This window comes from Streptopelia decaocto, assembly GCF_964273445.1.
Source record: "Streptopelia decaocto genome assembly, chromosome: 15".
NCBI lineage: Eukaryota > Metazoa > Chordata > Aves > Columbiformes > Columbidae > Streptopelia > Streptopelia decaocto.
In genome coordinates this window covers 9,381,673-9,402,746 of record NC_138670.1, presented here as the reverse complement: position 1 = coordinate 9,402,746, position 21,074 = coordinate 9,381,673, and the positions used below count along the sequence as shown (strand labels likewise).

Genomic DNA, 21,074 nt, shown 5'->3' with positions numbered 1-21,074 from the left:
GCCGAGCCTGGATGCAAATAACTATAGAGCTTGCGCCATATTTCCCAGCCAGAAATAAAGGCGTGTGTTTGCAGCAAATTCAGCCCATTCTTGTAAAGCAGGAATTAAAGAAACCGCAAAAAATTGCAGAGTTCATTTGGGAGATAATGGTTCTTCTCTTGACTGCTGCTCATCTGATGTTCTTTGCAGGGTGTTGTTTCAGGGCAGTTCAGACCAACCTGAGTGCTGTTCTGCCTTGCCCCTGGCTGTGCGGTCCCACCCTCTCTGAAGTGTTCATACTGGTATTTGTGTGATCCCACAGCAGCATGGAGGAATGGAGCTGCCTGAAAATGAAGCCTTTTTGAGTTTTGATCGCTCTGCTGACTGAGTTGGCTTAGTGTCTGGTCTCATCAGCACCACTCCAGACACAAGAGGGCTGACAGTTCCTTCTGGGACCAAGCCTACTAGGTCACAAGTTAGATCAGCTCAGGCTACTGGGCACCATTTCCCTTGCCCTGGAGAGAAGAGGCTGCTTGGCAAGCTGCTCTGCCATGCTTCTAAATGTGGTTTTATACCGCAGTCAGGGGACTGGGTATCATTGCCTTAGGCTCCTGTTTAACTTGGTACAGACCAAGTGTGCTAGGGAAGGGAAAGGACTAAGGGCATTTACAAAGGAGCAGAAGTGCAAACTAAAGCCTTTGAAAAGCTGGGAGCCAAGCTTAGACACAGGCAGCCATGCACAGCTTGAGGCCTGGTGCTCACTGCTTCTGGAGGCCTTGGGCAGATGTTGGCAATAGAGCAATCAAAAATGTTCTTGGATGCTTCACACTCTGTCCTACAGCTGGAGTCTGAGAGCTCCTGGTGACAGAAGCTTTGGAAAGCAAAAAGAAATGCTATTAAAATGCTCAAAGAGCAGCCAGTTTAGCTCCCTAGGCAGAACATCCCTTTATTCTGCAATGCTGGTCTTGCAACACGCACACACACACACACACACACACACACACACGAGGAATCATTTTCTTCCTACGCTCTGCAGAAAGCCAAACCACCTCTTCCTCACTGACATATGCCAATACCCATCTCCTGCTTTTACCCTCCTCCTCCTGCATCACACGTGTTCCAGCCCTTCCTGGGGCTCTCACCCACGCACGCTGTGGGCCGCTGCTGTCGCCACATCGGATGAGCTCTTTCCTCGGCACACAAGTGAGGAGATGGCCTTTTGTACAGCTGTGGTTCTCGATGAGTAGATTTTTAAATTCTGTTTTTTTTGTAATGTGTCTCAGACAAGCTGGTCTTCTGCCACACTTCCTGGAGTTAAACACTACATGACAGCAGCAGGGTTTAGCATGTGCAAATAGCACGAAAACACTGGAGGATGAATAGATGAGCATACAGGTGGTTGTGAGGTTGGTAGCAGAGGAGGGGCAGATGCTTGCTGACAGAAATAAGGGGAAGATAGCACCAGGCAAAGAGAATGTCCAGTCACTGGAAGATGTCCATGCAGAGCTCTTTTGTCCAGAGCACTGAGGTGGCTGGGAGAAGCAGAAGGTGGAAACTTGCAAAAGAAAGCAGGACCTGGAAAGGAGACTTGGGACTTACACTGCACCAGCATGGGAGCTTTGCAAGAGCCACTGAAGGTAACAGTCAGCCCAGGCCCTGTTTGAGAAATTAAAGATGATCCTAATTCACTGCATTATGATATGAAATAGGAAGTTTTCCCCCAGGCCTTGGGAACATCTTTCTTTAGCTGAGCTGAGCTCTTGTGCTGGACACCTGACAGTCTTGGGGCTCTCTGTAGAAGAGAGGGGGTCACTCTGACACTGCACTGCCACTAGAGAAGGAGCTGAGGTGGCACGGGAGTCTTGTCTGAGGGGGCTGCTGGCTCCCCCAGCATGGGGTAGGATGGGCTGACTCATGTTGGGAGGTCCGGGAAGGTGCCCCGCGCTCCCTCACTGCGGGGTTTGGCAGGGATCTGGTAAGCCAGTTGGGAAATCCTTTTATTGTTTCCCCCTGACCTGCTGAACCCTCCCAGCAAGATGAATCATTTGCAACAAAGGCTGTGACCCTGTGCTGGAAGCACTTCTCTGCTTCACTGGTGCTGAGCAGCCTGGGGCATGCCTGTTGTGCCCAGCCCTAATGAAAGTCCTGTTTTCCAAGAGAAGCTGGTAGTTAGATCTAGTATCAAGTTCCACACCCTGTGAGGAGAGATTTCCTAACTTGGTCCACAAATGTTTTCTCCTGTCCTCTCCTCCCCAGATACTTGGTTGCTTTTGTGGCAGTTTACTGCTGCTTGCTGAAGAGGACCTTCACAACTAGTTCATGAGCAAGAAAATATGAAGAATGAAAGATCTGGGATGCTCAGTGTTTTCCTCTGAGTGGCTGACTGGAACACATCCCTTTCACCTCTAGTTTTGTTCCAGTCAAGCTTAGGAAATGCAGCCTTGTCTTCTTCCCACTCAGCATTCTTTCTGGGGGATCATGCTGCCAAAGACTTTTTGCTGCCTTGTGGTAGCACCGTGTCTCATGTCAGTCAGGATATTTTGTACCCAGGAGTGCTAACCAAAATAAACCCAGAGCAAATGAGTGGTACCTCAGTCCGAGATGGAAATTATGAAGGCTATTAGATGGGAAGTATGAAGTCTGTTGAATTACACCACTGTTTTGGCATCGTATGGCTGAGCTTTCTGCTTGGGTTTTGGGGAGATGTGGGGCAGAGAGCCTGGCTGCTTGGAGGAAGTCTGCTTAGATAGTGACAGCCAAGGACTGTGCAGTGGCAGGTTAGGTACAACTTCAGAGGGCAGGAGAAGGGGTGACCTGTTTGAACCAGAAAGGCCCGAGGACACGTGTGTCTTCAAAATGCTCTGGTCTAGATGATGGAACTAGAAGATCTGGGGCTGAGCATTAGTTCTTCACAGTACTCCAACAGCTCTCACGGACCTGTGCCTTCGATTACCTGTGAAGAAACACATTGCTAGCCATGTTGTTGGCCTGTCTCTGCCACCAGGGACATCTTCCCAGGACACGGTATCTAGTCTGTGCTCTGGACTGGCCTGGGATATTTTTCAGCTAGGAACTCTGGTGTGGTGCAGGGCTGGGGTCTTGGCTGGTCTCACACGCCGCCAGTGCCTGGCAGAGCGGGACAGAAGGCCAGGTCAGGACTGTGCTGTGTCCCTGCCAGGTAGGGAAGGGACAGTGTTGCATCCTGCTGGGTAGCAGAGATGAGTGAGCTGTGAGAACATCTTTACACCTACGAACAATGAGTAGAGGTTGAGCTGGCATCAAGCAGTTATTCTTATTACCCCAGAGGAGCTGAGCTGATTTGCAGCGTAGTTAATATGCATCAGATCTAGAAACCTGAGATCAGTGTTTTGGCTTGCTCAGAAGATACCTTTCCCTGCTTCATTATTGCTCCCAAATGAGATTCTTTGCAGCTGTGGAGAGTGTTTTTGCTACTGACAACATACCTCCTCCTTCTTATTTATTTATTTTGAAAGCTCAGTGTTTCTGGTTTTCTACCTGGGTTTTGTTTGGCAGGCAGGAGGGGGAGGCATGCACAAGTGCGCATCAGCAGCAGAGACATTAATGCAGGCAGGCGCTCTCTCCAAAACCACTGAGGAGAAGCCAGGAGGATCACACCCACCTAAAAATAAACATTAACATATGTACAGGCCTTTCTGAGCCTGAATCACTGCTGGATACGAGATCTCTATAAACTCCTGCCCAGAGATGGTGCTACAGTCTGCTGGGGAGCAGCGTTGCTTCCTGGCACTATGGGAAAGGTGCAGCTTTTGCTGCTGCTGCTCACAGATTTCCAGGACCTTTCTGTAATGGAAGGCAGCACCAAGTTGAGATGCTGACACGACTGTGTGTGCTTTAACCGCTAGCTTTGCTGCTGGTGCAGCTGCAGACAGGAAAATGCAGACTCTTAGTCCACGTCAGGAAGTTTAGGGTGCTGTAGGATAGACTGTGAAAAGAAGAATTATGTCTGCAAGGGCATTTCTCTGCCATGTGTTCTTTGCCATGATGCCTGCTGGGCTGAGGACTGATGTGGTTTGTTTTCATTTTAAGAGAGCCAAGATGGGAAGAGCGATAGGCGGAAGGAGAGGCAGCGGGGGGGTTTGCACTCCCACGCCCTCTGCAGTAAATGTGTTCAGGGCTTGTTAAGTCACGCAGCAAATGGAACCCATGGAGTGTAACCCGAGAAACTGAGGCATCGGGTCTGGTTTGGATGTCCTGACCTTGCTCAGGTTAACTGCTTTCCTGTTGTATACTGCTGCGTAGCTGAGCACGGCTGCCCCTTGGAAACAATTTTCCTGTACATGTTTCCCAGCATGGGGATTGCAGAGATACCGCAGGTCAGGAGCAGGTTGTGCTGACAAGTCCCGAGCAAGGGCCTGCAGAAGGGTGGCAGGGAGACAGCAGGAGGAGGTGTTGGTTAGTACCGGTCAGTGTGAGCAGATCTTCCCAATCCCCAGCCACAGTGCTGTCTAGACAAATATGGTACGTGTAACGTGTCACTCATTGGTGTCAGGGGAGCATCCTCTCACCTGGAAGAGCAAGGAAATAGTATGGGTCAGAGAGAAGTCCCTTAGCACACCCGTGTGAAGAAGCTGATGGTTCACGCTTCTACTGGCTATGAAGCAAGGTAAGGCTGACAGCTATACATATGGGTGGAATAAAATTTGCCCAAAGTTGAATACCTCTGACTTCTGTTTGAGAATCAGTGGGAGATATCTATGCCAGATGTGCACTCGGAGTCCTGTTGATCCTGTCATCAGAGCAGAAGGCCTGAGCATAGAACAGGAGTTGAAGCTCCTGGCTTGGTCACCAGGAATGGCACACAGCCATCTGTGACCATGACAGTGCTCCAGCCTTTTTGGCTTTCAACTATGGAGTCCTCGTAAGGGAATTAGGAAAGCGATGCTTCTGCCTTCCAACGTGTGTCTCTTATTTAGGAGGTTGTAAAGCTCCCTGGAACTAGAAACAGGAATAAAAGCATCGGGGTTGTGCAGCTTCTTTGCATCTTATAGTTTTGGGGAACGTTTATATGATATGTAAAAGAGATTTAAATAGGCATGGGGTGGGGGTAATATCCAGATGGTCCTATTTAAACACAGGCTGATAAGGGACTACTGAGAATTTTGCTAGATACACATATTTTTCAGGAATTATCCCTTAACAGCACTTGTAATAACAGCTGAATGCCATTGCTGCTTGTTTAATGTTGACAGACTACTGTTGTGAATGGGAAGTGGAGGTGTTCACTCCTCTTCCTCCCAGCTGGAGCAGCTTAATTAAGCTGAATTGGGTGGCCGGCTGACTCCTGAGAAAAGTGGTGTTTGCTGCTCTCTGCTGGTCTGCAGGGCGATGATTTGCTGTCAGTGGTTCTGGCCCTTAGGTACACAGAAGCTGGGCAGTGACTCACAATAAACTGCATCTTGGGATCAGGAACAGCTGATGGAGAGAAGCCTGAAGTCTGACCTGAGCCTGATAATAAAGGAGACGCATGGCCATTTCTGCTGCTAGGAGAGAGGGCAGCAGCAGGGAGCAGATGTTACAGCAAGGGACGTTTAATAGCCTTTTTTCTTTTTTTTTCTGAATTAGACCAATTTACTGACTTGGCTCTGGTGGGAGTCATGTCTAAGGAATGTGTTGCCCCAGTGCCAAATCTGGGGTTCCTATTGCACTAACTAAAACATTTTTTGTTTGTTTCTTCACCAGCATCGGCAGCTGCTGAAGGACAGTTTCATGGTGGAGCTGGTTGAGGGGGCTCGCAAGCTACGTCATGTCTTTCTTTTTACTGATCTGTTCCTGTGTGCCAAGCTCAAGAAGCAGATTGGAGGGTGAGGTTTTACTTCTGGACTATGTGCTTTGCACCTCAGCTTCAGCAGAATCCTGGGTTTAACCAGTAATTTTAGTTGAATATGATTACGTGACACCTGGGTAACCGTAATGCACAAGATGTAGTTAGACGAGGAATGATCAGCAAGGTAGTACTGTCTATTATATGAGACCTTGGCCAAGTCCTGATCCCTCAGGAAAGATTAATTCCTCCTGCCCTAAGCCTTCCTAGGAAGACAGGATGTGCTGTAGCTGCTGGTATTCTGCACAAATGCCGTTCATTTTTCTACCCCTGCTTTCTTTTAATACATGACCTTCTTTACTTTCTTTTGTTACAAAGGTTATTAATTTTGGCCTTGCAGCTACAGCCAGTTAACAGTTTTGCAGAAAAATGGAAAATGTACAATAAACAGACTATGTTCAACCCTAGAGGGCAGCTATACAAACAGTTTTGTTGACATTTTTCACCAATAAGGGGGAGGAACCTTCAGCAACATACCTGCCTCGAACAGGGCTTCTCTTCATTTGGTAACTGTTCTGCTTGGGGAGACCTCTCATATCTTCTTGCCCTTCTCAAGCAAAAGCTGTTCCTGCCCCTTTTGAAGCACATATTTGTGAGGAATGAACCTTCAAATGAGTGGGACACTTCCAATAGTGGATGTTCCTGACAGTAGAGGTGAAGAGGGAATAAATCACAAGAAACATTTAAAAAGTGAAGTGGTTATCCTGGTGAAATCACTGGAGAATGACAGTTACAAGCTGTAGTTTCTCTGTTCTGCTTGGATTACACAGTGGTTTATACATATTGGCCCACCTGCCCCACTTGGCCCTTCTAGCCCAGGGAGGAAAGGCCTGGGTTTAGACCACAGGCAGCAGTCAAGTCAGAGGCACGGCGTGGCTCCTGAACTTTGTACGGAGGCTTCGAAGAGAGAGCAGGCAGGACTGAAAGGGTTGCAAGAGATCGTTGTAGTTTCCTAGGTTGAAAAGAACTAGCTAACAAAATGAGCTGTCTTGTTACGTGCTGTTCTTCTAGACTTTCTTGCTGGAAAGCAGCCCGTTACCAGGCTTTTTCCACATGGGAGTCACAATGAAGTTGTGCCCATTTCTGTATCTTAAACATTATAATGGGGAAGGACTTGTGGGAAGGGAAGGGGGAGTGGGTGTTGCCAAACACTGATAATAGTAAAAAGTTTGGACTTTGTGTCTTTCAGAAAAAGCCAGCAATATGACTGCAAATGGTACATCCCACTCACTGACCTCAGTTTCCAAATGGTGGATGAGTCTGAGGCAGTGCCCAATATCCCGCTGGTACCTGATGAGGAACTGGATGCCATGAAGATCAAGATATCCCAGATCAAGAATGACATCCAGCGTGAAAAGGTAAAGTGGCTTGAGCATTCCATGCCAAGTACAGACTCAGTCTCTGTGGAGATGAGGTGCTGACAGAAGCAGCATCCCCAGAGCTGCACAGAGGGAAGGGACTGTGGGTCTTAAAATGTCTGTCAGCACAAATGGGGACAGACGTTGGAGAATAACATGTGTTCTCTGTGTCCTCTCTCCCCAACCCTTCAGAGGGCCAATAAGGGCAGCAAGGTCATTGAGAGATTGAAAAAGAAGCTCTCAGAGCAGGAATCCCTCCTGCTGCTGATGTCTCCCAACATGGCCTTCCGGGTACACAATCGCAATGGCAAGGTGAGTGGTGCTTCTGGTCTCCCTCAGTACACAAAATGGACATCAAGGGAAGGGTGCGTGAGTTTGTATGCACTGTTGTACAGGGAGGTCTTCATGCCCTCTACCGCTTGGCCTGGAAGCACTTTCCAAGCAGCAGACACCTAACCCTTGCTACACCAAAGGTCATGATGACATCTTGTAAGACTATGACTAATTTGTATGCAACATTGGCATTTAAAAAATAGCATTAGAGATTAATCCCCTATGTCAGCACCTGCCCTGGCAGAGCAATAGCAGCGGTTGTCGTCACCCAAGATAAAGCTCTGCAGCAGCTGTCTTCTAGATTCCCCTCAAGTTCAAGCACACTCGGGGCTGTCTCCTTGGGACCGCAGGCTGTACTTGTCACTAGGGATGCTGAACAGTTGTGAACAATCTCCTTTAGCACTGTGGGATGCTCAATGTGCCAGGGATGTCCCCTGCTCTGGCAGTGCTGTAACTTGTCACTGTGGCCTTTCCATGCACATGGCAAAGGATTCTCACAAGATCCTGTTACTGCTCCATGAAAATGCACAAGCTGGTCACTGCTTCCTCAGCTTGCATCAGTGTCTAGGCCTGTGGGAGAGGCTTTTGGGTTTCCTGGTGCAAGCGCTGTGAGGAATAGCACGGAGCTGCCATGGGACCTCATGCTGCCAAGCTGCTGTTTGCAAGGTGGAGCTCTGTGAAAGCTCTGACTGCAGGAGTCTGCGCTGCACCGCTGGCATGTGCTGAGAAAGCCCATTGCCAGAGTCCTGCCCGTCACTGACAGACCTGTGATGTCGGGCAACCGGCAGCAGTACAAGAAGGACAGTATGTCCAACAATTTGCGCTGAGGAGGCTGGGAGGCAAGAGGGCCTGCCCTCAGTGGTCAGTAAAACTAACGCACACCCTGTTTCCTTCTGGTTTCTTGGGCAGAGTTACACGTTCCTCATTTCATCGGACTATGAAAGGGCAGAATGGAGGGAAAACATCCGGGAACAGCAGAAGAAATGTGAGTATCCTTAGGGTGGGCATTGGTACAAATACTATGAATTTATTAGAGAGCAGGAGGCCAGAGGATATGAGGTGTGGGGCTTTTATCTGGCTCCTGTCCAAAGAAACTGATTTAATTTTTTGGCATGGGTGTCTTTTGGCTTTGCAAGAAAATAAGAGCCCCCTCCTTGTTTCCTGTGAACCATCCTGAGACTTTTTGCGCCAAAGAGTAAATAAATATGCCCTCAACAGAGCTGGGCTGCAGCAGCGGTACAGCCCTGAGCACCACAGTACTGTTGCTGAGCGTTGCCCTGGGAGCGGCTGTCCCACGTGTGCCCAGAATGAGGGAGCGTGCATCCAGACACCGCTTTGAATTTTAATTCTTCCCTCTCTGAATCTCCTTGGCAGGTTTTAAAAGTTTCTCACTCACATCAGTGGAGCTCCAGATGCTGACAAACTCCTGTGTGAAGCTGCAGACAGTCCACAACATTCCCCTCACTATCAATAAGGAAGGTGAGATCTTTGGTTTATGCTTTTACATTGGTGCAGCTGCAATGAGAACCTACCTCTGCCTCCCTTTCCACATTTCACCTACAACTGCTCCTACTGTTTCTTCTTGCTACAGTCTTCAACTTGGTAATGAGTTACAAACCGAGAGTTGTTGTAAAACAAAAGCTGAGACCAGATGTACCCAACTTGTGTAGTTTAGTTGAAGTATATGATAGTATGCAAAAAGAGAGCAATAGGAACAAAAGCAAGTGGTTATCCCAATGTTATTTGCTGCAACAATTTTAAAAAAAGCTTCAAATTATATGGCTACATCTAAATTAATAAAATATTCCTGGACATCCTCCCCCAATATACATTCATTGATTATTAGATGGTCTTTAAATGCAGCTGTCATGCCAGGGATTGGAGTGCCTGTTGGAGTCCTAGCCTGGGAATCCCCTGGAAGAACACTAGTTGGCCAAAATTGTGTCAGAGACTATCCCAAGTTGCTATTTAATATGGTGGTATAGAATTAGCCTCTGTATTTTACTACTTCTCCTTTGAATTTCTGCCACGCTCTCTTGCTGACCCTAGAAATAACATTGTAAAAGGTACACATTGCCAGAAGGTGTTACAGGTGAAACCAACACTGAACCCGGAACAGTCTCCTCTTTTGCTGAAGTGGTGAGATTACATGCTCCTGCTGTCTTTTTTAGGGAGAGTTTACCCTCTGGTCATTAACCTGTGTAGTATCTATCTCCTCACTCTGTCTTTCACTTTGGCTTCTTTGTGAACATAACAAAATTCCTTCGGTCTTTTGTACAGATGATGAATCCCCAGGTCTCTACGGATTCCTGAATGTCATTGTCCACTCTGCCACAGGATTCAAGCAAAGTTCAAGTGAGTTGCAGTTCTGGATCACACCAAGGTATTGATAGGGGTTAGATAATTCAGGTGCTGTGACGCCTGGGCAGGAACTGCTTTAGGATTGCAGCATCTGGGATGATGGTGAGGAGGAGAGGTGATTTGGGCAACTGAAAGTGAAACGGGGGGCATTATTGTAAATTTCGAGAAATGTAATTTTTAAACGCTACTAGTAACCCTCAGAAATACATCAGGATCAAGGATCAAGCATGCATCATTATTTTTAGTCCTAGTCTGTTAGTATTCTTTTAAGCAGTGTTTGCTAATCACCCAACAGTTTTAAATACAAGTCAGCACTTATCCTGAGTTCTTTCAACTGGATGTTGTTCTGCAATGAAAGGAGCAGCATTTTCTGACATTTTAAATTTTTAGTGTGAAGAAAGAGGTGTTAAAAATCAGGGAAGTGATTTGACAGAATGATCGAAAAAAGGTGAAAAAATAGCATGAAGAGGACACCTGTAGAAGTAAACACGCTTCTCAGCCATTGGTGAGGATAACCCAGAAGAAGCTGCATAGCTTACCCAGCCATGTGGCTGGTGATCCTGTTCTTATCTGAGCTGCATGTGCGGCCTCGGGAGGAAAAGAGCGAGCGGGCTGGACGTGCTTGCTGTCAGCCTTCTGCTGCTGAGCCACCGGCTGCCCGGGTACCGGCTGACATCACTTACAACACAGCTTACCAATAGGGGCTCCTTGGTAGCTCTTCAAAAGCACCTGATACCACATAATTAACCACTTTGTGAAGATAATGAGTTTTTGACTGGCCTCTAACCTACTCTCAGGGAAATTATACTGATGCTGTTCTCAAGGAAATGGGTTCTGAATTGTGGGTGGGGTCCAGTATCTACCTGGAGGAGTTTCATTTCTCACTGGTGTACACCTTTTGTTCGTTGTAGATTGATTTGGGAAATATTGGATAATAGTGTACAGCTGACTCTTGATAGAGGTGAGGGGCTTGTCTGTGTTGAGGTCACATATACAGCTGTGCTGCTGCTTCAGCTTCATAAAGGCAACTCTGCTGGTCCATACAATGAGATTTGTGCTGGATAGTGTTAGTGGTACTCATACAGAGAAGATACAAATGAAGACACACGCTGAAAGTGATTAATACAAGTTATGAGATTCTTTAAAACTGTAAAAAGTTTCTGTCTCTGTCTCCCCTCCTCAGATTTGTACTGCACATTAGAGGTGGATTCTTTTGGGTATTTCGTGAACAAAGCTAAAACTAGAGTTTACAGAGACACCACGGAGCCCAACTGGAATGAGGTAGGTTGGATTTTTCTTCATTTGACTTGTTCCATGTGCCAAACATCAACGCACAATGGGCAAAAACCTACAAATGGAAGAAGTGCTGCGTGCTCAGCACTTGTGCTGCATATGCTGCCTCTCAGCAAACACTTTCATGCCAGGTTTATTTGGCTGTCAGGGCTTGCAGAAGATTTTCTCTTGGATTAGCTACAGTTAAACAAACATTTTGGTAAAAATGAGTCTTGCCCAGTATTTAATCATTTAATCAGATGCATGTTTGATTATCTTTTTAAAGACACAAGTGAAAATACATTGAAGGAGGACGTTTTTATTTGTTGTGAGGGGGAAGAATCAGCTAAAAGACATTTTGCCTGTTTACAGCCAACTCAAGCCTGCTGGGGAGCAAAATTAAATACAAGGAAGGTGGGCGAGTTTGTGTCTTTGAACGACTCTTTGCTGAAACTCAGTGAAAACTGACTACGGAGTCAGCCATCTTAGTTTCTGATTTGACCACCTTATATATACAAAATCCAATTCCAGTATGATTCTAGACCAAGTCCCTTAAGGGGAGGAGGTTTTGGTCAGTCCTTAAGTGCTCCCTCCTGATGAGTTTTAAGGAGACTGTGTTGATTATTAAGTAACTAGTATCCTGCTGTGATGTATTCATTGGTCTTTCCTTCCCTGGTGCCCTGCAGGAGTTTGAGATTGAGCTGGAAGGCTCACAGACTCTGCGGATTCTGTGCTATGAAAAGTGCTACAACAAAACCAAGCTCACCAAAGAGGATGGAGAGAGCACAGATCGCATAATGGGGAAAGGACAGATGCAGGTAAGACTGAGCTTAACTTATTCCTGCTACCCTTACTGCAAAACTAACAGGACTTTCAAATCCTGGACCGCACCAGGAAGGTTTTTTTCTGCGTTCTGATTGTCTTGGCGCTGGGGATTTTTCTCCAGACAGTGAGGTACACAGTGTGATTCACAGCCGGGAAGTCAGTAGCTCTTTCCCTCTTGCCTTGTCCCCTAAGCCTGTTTCAGCACCCTTACAGAAAAGATGGTGTTTCATGAAAACTTTTGTTTTGATCCCGATTTTGCATATTAACTTCAAAACTTCCAGCACGGTATATAGGAACTGCATTGTCACTGAGCCTTGGGGACTGGTGAGGGTGCTCCCTTTGTGGCAAAAGAGGAAGCAATGAATATACTGTCCCCTCTGCAACTCACGTGGAAGAAATGCTACTGTCTGTACATGCTGGAAGTTGATTGATGTGATAGCAAGGTCTTGGAGGACAGGCTTATTGTCCTGATAACTGCCATGTCCAGAGTGTAGTGTCCATGACAGCAGGCTGCATCCGAGAGAGATTTCCACTGCTGAGAATCAGTATGGGACACTTTGTCTACCTGGCAAATTTATAACACAACAGCGGAGGTGATGAGATGATTGCAACTGCTGCTCTCGGGGAGCTGCTGTGTGATAAAGAGCTAAAGCTCCATGCAGGAGAAATCAGGCCGTCGGTGGAGCACGACATAGGGACCATATGTTCCCCCTCTTCTTCCTGTTTGTTGCACTGTCTGTGCACGGCTTTAGGAGGGTGTTTCAGTGCTTGCTCTGAGTTCACATTCTGTATGTTGGACTGGCTGTCGTACAGATCAGAGGCTTGGCCCAGATACCTCTTCATTTCTGGCATGCTGAAAAATACCAGGAGTTCTCCTCCGCTTACATTTGGCTCTTCGTCACTCCACGGATGACAGCCTTCTCCACCATTTGAGTGATGGTCAGACAGGCCAGGGCCATTTGCGGGGTTTTGGGAACAGTTCAGGTTGAGGGCAGCCTGCAGGATCATGTCTCACCTTTACTTGGGAAGGGTTCACTGTCTAACCAAGTTTCATTAGCCTGTTCCTGTCCCCAGCTCCCTGCAGCCCTGAGGCTGCCACGCCATTTTCAGGGAAAGCTTTTGTTGCTGAACACATGGTGGGTGTTTGAAAGAAAACTTGTGTACAAATCAATAACTGCTAGTACAGGGTGCCTGCTACATATGTCTCTCAGGCTAACCAGAAAGCTTTGTGTCCTTTCTGCCAATAAAAGCTTATTTTCCATGGAGCTGAGCAACTACAAAAGAGTAACTTTTCAGCCCTGAAATGCCCTGGAGATTTGTGTGCTCGTAATGGAGAACCCTGAAACCAACTAACCCTCTAAATTCTTCAAATATTTTACATAGAATGATTTTAAAAAAATAATAAAATATTTTAAAGTTTCTGCTTTTTCCCCCACATTTTTATGCACAGAACTTGTATGTTCTTTTAAAACATTTTATACTTCAGTTAACAAGCAGAAATATTCTTTGGTGACACTTGAAATCAATTGTATCTTGATTCTTTTAGAGAAACCTAAACAGTGGAAAGCAAAAAAAAAAAAAAAAAAACAACCACCAACCAAAAACTAAAGTTCTTGATTAATGGGCAAAAGTTGCATCCTGTTATTTTGTAAAAGGCAAATGCAAAGGTTTTCAGGACATCCTCTTAATTCTCAGTGATTTGTGTCCCATCACACAACTATTTAACGATATTGAATAACTGCAAAGAGAAGTCATAAGAGAGGCTGATAAGAATTTGGGTTGATCAGAATTAGTAAAGATTTTTACTTTGTTTTATTTTTAAAGCCGACACCATTTCTCTATTAAGAAATCATAATAATACAGCAATAAAATCAAATAGCAACCTGTGGCTGAAGCTTGGCTGTGTTAATGCTGTCAGCATCTTTCCCAGTCACTGGTTTTATAGTTGTTTTCTTTCAGGATTTTCCCAGGTGCTTTTCCATGACATTTTGTTTACTTTAGGGTTGCTAGCATCTCTGGGGCTTGTTCCTTTGTAATTATTCAGCCAAAGTCTGTCATGTAAAGGCAGCGTCTGTGAAGTTGGATGAGGTTTTTAGATTTTTTTTTTTCCTAAATTCTCTGTAGTTAAAAATTCTGGGAACAAGGAGTCGCGTCTGCATCCTCCTGCTGATAAAAACAGGGACGCTTCTGTGTTGGCTAAATCGCAACGTATTATTAAGCCATGTATTATTGTAAATCTGCAGCTTCCCATTACTGGGCTTTCTGACTCACCAAATTCTCTGAGCTGTGCTGCTGAAGACAATGCATCGAGGAGACGAGGACTGTTTTGGCTGTGAAATATTTATTAAATCTCTCCGTTACATAATGGCACTGGAGGAAGGAAGACTGGAAATTGGTCCATGTGGACAGAAGCTTCCAGGAATGGGCAGCAATTTTAATAGCTCCCATTGCTCATATTTTCTTTTCCTATGGAATATTTTATTTACCTGTTTCTATGGCCACGTGTAAGAGCTTTGTCGCGTGTCAACCTGTAAGTTTTATCCCTGAAAAATAAACCCACAAGGTTTTACTATGGGAGAACCTCCTGTAAATGTGGAATTGAAGTTCTCATCAGACCTGGGAATGGCAGCACTGATGTGTTTAACTTGGTGGCACACATGGCTGGGGGCACGACCAATACAGGGAGAAGGTGCCATTCCTGGGTACACGGTGAAACTGAAATTATGGGAGGGCTTGGGGAAGGAGGAAATAGACATCATCTTAGTGAAGGAAACATGGGCTTAGTTCAGCTGTAAGCATCAGCTCCTCTCATTTTGAATTAGGTTTTTTGTTGTTGTTTCTGTTGTTACCTTGCAATCCTTCTTTGGCCTGGGAGGTTGGCCCTTTTGCTCTTTGAATTTTGCACTTCATGTGGCAGGCGTATCCCCAGGCTTTGAGTGTAGCAGCCTTTTTTTTGGCCCTGAGACTCTGCATCTAAGTAGGTACATATGTCAGCAAAACTGGCCTCTGCCTTGGGACCAGACTGCATCAGTAAACTGATACTCCATCCTGTGATCCATCTCCTCCAGCTGGTGCCTCCTAGAAATGCTCTTTCCTGTGTTATTTCTTTTTCTCCATCATCAGTTCAGGCAAATAATTTCCTTCTCCTTTCCAGCAGTGCTGGAAAATCAGAGAGGATATGACCTTAGATCAGTCATACTGTGGTAGCAGCACAACACTGTTCCTCTGTTACCATGCAAAACAATCACTCTTACCTGCTTAATTATCTGGGGTGTCTCCTAGCAGTGCACATGGCTATTTCAGACAGCTACGTTGTTTTCCATGTAAAACAGATTGTCACATGTTGGACCTCTCAAGTGTCAACTCGGAAAACCTTGTACACACTCGAGTTCATTTAAACAGTTTGCTCATGCATAACAGCATCCCAGCAATGAAAACAGGGTGGAAATGAAGAAGGCGATGGGTCATGTCTAAAGGGTGATGGTGGGAAAGATTAACATGTCAGTGGGGAGCTTTGAGAAGAACAGGGTTATGGCTGGGCTGGGAGTTTCCAGCAGCAGTGAGACTGACAACATGTATGTCACATCAGTTACAATTAAAAATTGATGCAGTGTAAAGTTGCCGGGGAGATTTAATAAAGTAATGTGAATAAATAGCAGAAAACACACTGACCTTAAGATTGCTCCAGTCCTTGCTCCCAGGCATTTCATTTCCACTGGTGCTGCTTCAGTTTTTCCTCTTTCTGTATCTTTTCTTTTCTGGGGGGGTGGGGAAATCATCAAACTCTCTGTGGTGGTTTCCTAAGGAGCACAGACACCCTGAGTGCCTGGCTTGCATTTGCCATTGACCAGCATCCCCAGTTCACCTTCTTCCCAGCTCCCCACCACTCTGTGTTCTGCACACTCAGGCTCTACTGACTGCTCTGCACTAATTGTCTGTCTTAATTCAGTGCTGAGCTGCCACGAGGACCAGAGACTTGCTCTCAGAAATCCCTGTGGTGCTGAGCTGCTTTGTTCTATTGTGTTTTGTGCAGGATACAGAGAGGCATTTGTTTGATTCATCAGTGAATTTGGGGCCGTAGCTTGTCACTGCAAATGCCAACCAACAGGCCATAAGGGGACTGAAGGTGCTGGGGGAGTAAAGACAAACTAGTTTGTTCGTATTTTTTCTGTGCAGCATACGCTTCTGGTGGGGACTGTGCAAACAAGCCCACGAGATACAGTCTTGGAGGGTTTTATCAGGTCTGTCCTATTTGCATAACTCATGGAAACAACACAGTTTTTCACAGTTTCAGTGGAGATGAGACAGGTCCTTTTGTCACTCAAACCAAGCATCTCTTTGAAGGAAATGTTTAGAGGTGCAGTAAATTTCACTGTCACATTAATGCAGAAGCAGACATTTCACAGTGCCTCCCCCTGCTTGAGCTGGCAAAGGCAGCGCTATGTGCTCGCTCACTTGGAGCAGCCTCCTTTGGCACGCTGTCTGTAGAGCGCCTTTTCCTACTCAGTGCTCCTATTTCCAGGTCGTTGATCTCCAAATCAGGCCACAAGACAGCATGACCCCATTTGTCCCAGGCCCTCTCTGTGCTGGAGCATCACATGCACTCACTCTTTGTCTCCAGTCTGCTCTGTAACCCGTCTGCTCCAGCTGCCCTTGCCCTGTGTTGCTCTCGCTGGCCTCAGGTCAGTCCTCTGCAGGGCCCAGCACTGAAAGCTTGCTCCAAGTCTAAACAACGTTCTTAATTTCCTGTTGACTGTTTTTTTCCTGCTGTGACTTTATCAGACTGTTAGACCTGATCTTCCTGTCTCAGTGTTGCTGAGAGCTTATTCCAGCTTTGCTCTTTTATTAGCTTCCATCATTTCACTTTGTTATTTAAAAAGCACCTTGGCGTGATGTTGGTTTTTTTTTGTTTTTCAATTGCTGTTGTTATTGCTGGGGATTGATGCAGGGTTGGCTCAGGTCAGCCAGACCCGCTCCCTGGGCCTTGTCCTCCCCAGCTGCCTCCACTCAATATAAGCTGTTCTCCAGCAGAACAGCGGGTTGGGGGTGCAGCATCCCACCAGCCCTGCAAGAGTTCAGAGATCGGGGAGCAAGAGGTGGTAGCAGGTACGCTCACAGTCTCAGCTCAGCTCCCGAAGTTACCCAGCAAGGAAGAGTCCCTGTGAGCTGCTGCTTTTGCCAGTCCTTTGCAGCCAAATGATACTCACTCCTGAGACACGGTGGACTTTGGCTCGTACTTTTCAACAGCTACTTACTTGCTTTTATTTTGTACAGTGGCGGGAGTCCCCTGGTCATCACTGAGGCATAACCAGTAATACCCGTTAGCTTAAATAAACTGTAACTGGACCCTGTTGGACTTTACCCTTTTTGGCAAATATTCAAAACCTTCTTTTCCCTTTAGTCTTAAGCAGTCTGTCCCTGCTATAAATAATACCATCTCAGTGACTCTGTTCTAAAAGCATATGGAAAACTGCTTTGGAGCTGTAGGATCCATTGTGTCTGTGTCTATCAGCAGGGCCATTTTGGCAGCTTAACGAGATGACTATTGAGGTAGCTGGAGATCAAGCTGTCAGGAGCACTGAGCATGGTTGCTCATCATAGGAAACCAGACACTTCAGAAATGGTTTCCTCTTGATTCTGGGAAAGAATGCAGTTGTTAAAAGAAACCAAACTTCCAGCACGGAAACGCAGGGAAGAATAGCCTTGATTCTGGCAACTTGTGGGGACCTTGGCCAGCCGCGCAGGCGGGGGCGGATCTGTTCCGCCAGAGTTATAAGCGAACCCTGTTGGCAAGCAGTCTGTTATTTGGGTTTGCTGAAGCACTGGAGCTAAGCACTGCTGCCCATTGGCCTCCTGGACCTTTGTGCAGTTCCAAAATGTGGGAGCTACTGGTTACTGACTATTCCTTACAAGGGGTCTTCAGGAATTTCTGCCAGAGTTGCACCTACAGGAGCCGGTCCAATTCGACAGGAAAGCATGTGTGTGCTGGCAGCATCCCACTGTGGGCTCACGTCCGTAACAGAGTGCGCAGAGATAAGGTTGGCCTGACTTGCTTCGCTGTTGCTTCTTGGGGTCTCTGCAGTGTGAGCAAACAGGGAGAAACTTTTCTCTCTGCTGGTTGTCTCTTTCGGGAAGTGGGGAAGGGCAGGGGGGATGTGGCTCTGTAGCTATCAGCAGCATTGGGCTAGTTTGTGGAGGATCTGAAAGAGAGCGTGAGCATGATTGCATCTGAAATTTCCCAGAATATACGACAGCTGCTGTAGTTTCAACATTTACCTCTGCCCATGAGAGAGCTCTGCTTTTGCACGGGGTTCTGTGAGGATTGGGAGCTGTGCTGCACAAGTGGCTTTAGTTACTGAGTGTCGTTTGGTTTGCTGAGGACAGTAAACTCAAAACAGAGTCCAGTGCAGCTGCCGCTTCCAGCCTTGCAGTGTCTCAGTGTTCACGAGCCAAGTGCTGCAAAGCCATTGCGGCGGCACTGAAGTCTGCTTGCCTTGGCTGGTTCTGATTGCCGAGAGCAGTCCCCGTGCACACAGGGCTTTTTCTCGCTTTCGCCAGTCTAGCTTGAGCCGAGTGGCACCATCTAGGGTGTGTTTGGGCTCTCCCGGGCAGTACTGGAGCGGCTGGGTGATGTGTGAGTACTTCAGTCAGAGCTCCCCAGCCTCACAACTGGCCATTCAAAAGACATCAAACAAAGCCGAAAATGGGAGTTCAGAGCTTTGTGTCAGAACTTGGTGCTGCTTAATGAATTCCTGCAAGAGCAGGGCCAGGTGTTCTTCCTGCCTCCATCCTCAAGCTGAAATGGAAAAGAAATAGGCAGGTTGAAGTAGGACAACTTTCCAGGATTTCTGGGCTAATTTCCTCCATTTCTCTGTCAGATCCTGAGAGAGGTTTGGTTAGTTTAAAGTTATCTGTCTCTGTATGGATCACTTCTCATTTCTCTGCCTTGATTTCACTGTTAAGGTCATTATGTCTTTTGAATTAAGCAGAACATAGTCCTTCTTGGAAGCTATTGGCGTCATAGCCAAGAGCTATGAAGCACTCCAGCCTGACTTTTTATTTCAGTGCAGTAATTTCACACTCATCCAGCCTCACCTGTCTCAGAAAACTGCAGAGGGAGACAGTTTCCTCTATTTCAAATCAGTCATTTTAGAAATCTCTCCTCCCCTTTTCTGACTCCTAGCCCTGTGAGACAGGACAAATTTGGCTGTTAACGTGCCTGTTGTGCTCCAGCAATGAATGCAGCCTCTGTGAAAGCTGAGGTTGTTGGCCGTTAAACATTGATTTTGCTCGCTGAGGTTGCCTTTGTTGTTGAGCAGACACTGCACATTTATTGCTGGATTTTCCATGTGTGTGAGTCCTCATCAGCCCTGGTTAGAGAACCACACAAAGTCCCCCTACCTGAAACCAGGGAAACTTTGGAGTGTGTGTTTTCCTACGGAAAAGAAATACCATGTTGGAAGTGGTAGTGCTCTGCTCCCTCGCAGAAGCCTTTCAGGCTAGCTGATTGCTCTGAAATCTGTTCCTAACTCATGGGTAACTTCTGTGTTTTTCAGCTGGACCCACAAGCATTGCAGGACAAAGATTGGCAACGCACAGTCATCTCAATGAATGGAGTAAGTCCAGAAGCCAGAAGTTAGCACTGCTTCTGTGCCTCATTTGTGCTTTATTTCTTTGCTATTCATTGCAGCACTAAAACAAAACAATGCCTAACGTTAGAAAAGTAACAGCTGTCCTCCTTTATTTTTTATTCAGGTTGAAGTGAAGCTCTCGGTGAAGTTTACCAGTCGGGAGTTTAGCCTGAAAAGGATGCCGTCCCGGAAACAGACTGGGGTGTTTGGGGTCAAGATCGCTATTGTCACTAAGTAAGCTGATGGGTCACGGTTCTCCCTGTTGTTTTTCAGAAAGTCAGCTGGCCAGAGGGTTGTGCCTGGGCTTTACCACGCTGAGGGATCTGTCAGTCCTGTCTGCTGCCCGTGGGTAGCAGCGTAGACGGCTGTGGCTGCTGTACATTCTCCAAGCTTCATTTTCGTGTAGGAAAAAAACAGCATGCACACAGGCTTTGAAAGCCAGGGTGTTTACTTACAGCAGAACACTCTTCTGAGGTCCGGAAATCCCCCTCGCCCCTTCACTCTGTAATTAGCTGACTTGGTCACAAATTTCCAGAGCCACTCAGCTGTGATGTTTCCTTTCCACGATCGGAAACGTCCAAATTCTTTGGATCCTGTAGCATTATTTTAACCCATGATCTTTTGTCATGAATCCTTTGCCAGAAGAAACCTGTTTGTTCCGTTATATAGTTTGGGAATTGTGTTATTTCCTCTCTATGGAATTGCATTATTTGGAAAGCAATGGTGTTGCCATGTTTCCAAGTTCTGTTTGGGAATCCACTGATTACCTGTGCAAAGTCGCAGACTCTGAGGGCACTGAGATCGAGCCAGAAGCCCAAGTGCTCAGGGCAGCGGCAGCGCAGCCAGAGCCAGGCTGAGACACTCGGAAAAGCCTCTCTGGTGTTTAAAGGAATTTTGCAGCTCAGTCTCAACTCCCTGCTCAGGCTTCCTTCCACCCCATTCTCCACAAGAGGTTTGCACAGCAAAATGATGGGGTGATTTTAACCAGCCCGCCTGGGGCAACAAGCACTGAGGGCACAGGCTGTACTGAACTTTTCTGTCTGGCTTTTTTAAGGAGAGAGAGATCGAAGGTGCCTTACATAGTGCGCCAGTGCGTGGAGGAGATAGAGCGGCGTGGCATGGAGGAGGTGGGCATCTACCGTGTCTCTGGGGTTGCAACCGATATCCAGGCTTTGAAAGCTGCCTTTGATGTCAGTAAGTAATTGTGTCTGATGTTTTCTTTTGCACTGGGAACCTGCAGGAGCTCCCTGTCAGGTGGCTATGCTATTTTTAACCTCATGATCCTCCAGAAGCACTAAGAGTGAGAGATTCTCTCACAAGGAGAATCATTTTAACCCTGGCTGCATGTTTTATTAATATTCTTGAACCGCAGATATAACCCAAGATATACATCAGGATGGATCCTTATAGCAAATTATGTATTTGTTGTTCTTCCCAGCAGTCAGGAAATGG

General features: G+C 46.6%; 1 protein-coding gene across 1 annotated transcript in view; it reads left to right on the top strand.

Moving 5' to 3' along the window:
• BCR (BCR activator of RhoGEF and GTPase) overlaps positions 1-21,074 on the top strand; it is a 97,851-nt gene that overhangs the window by 68,650 nt on the left and 8,127 nt on the right. Inside the window, exons 9-19 of the mRNA XM_082066619.1 lie at positions 5,701-5,822; positions 7,032-7,200; positions 7,393-7,512; positions 8,443-8,518; positions 8,908-9,012; positions 9,814-9,888; positions 11,078-11,175; positions 11,853-11,984; positions 19,548-19,607; positions 19,747-19,856; positions 20,677-20,816. Of these exons, the coding sequence (XP_081922745.1) occupies positions 5,701-5,822; positions 7,032-7,200; positions 7,393-7,512; positions 8,443-8,518; positions 8,908-9,012; positions 9,814-9,888; positions 11,078-11,175; positions 11,853-11,984; positions 19,548-19,607; positions 19,747-19,856; positions 20,677-20,816 (1,207 nt within the window). The remainder of the gene's footprint in view (positions 1-5,700; positions 5,823-7,031; positions 7,201-7,392; positions 7,513-8,442; positions 8,519-8,907; positions 9,013-9,813; positions 9,889-11,077; positions 11,176-11,852; positions 11,985-19,547; positions 19,608-19,746; positions 19,857-20,676; positions 20,817-21,074) is intronic.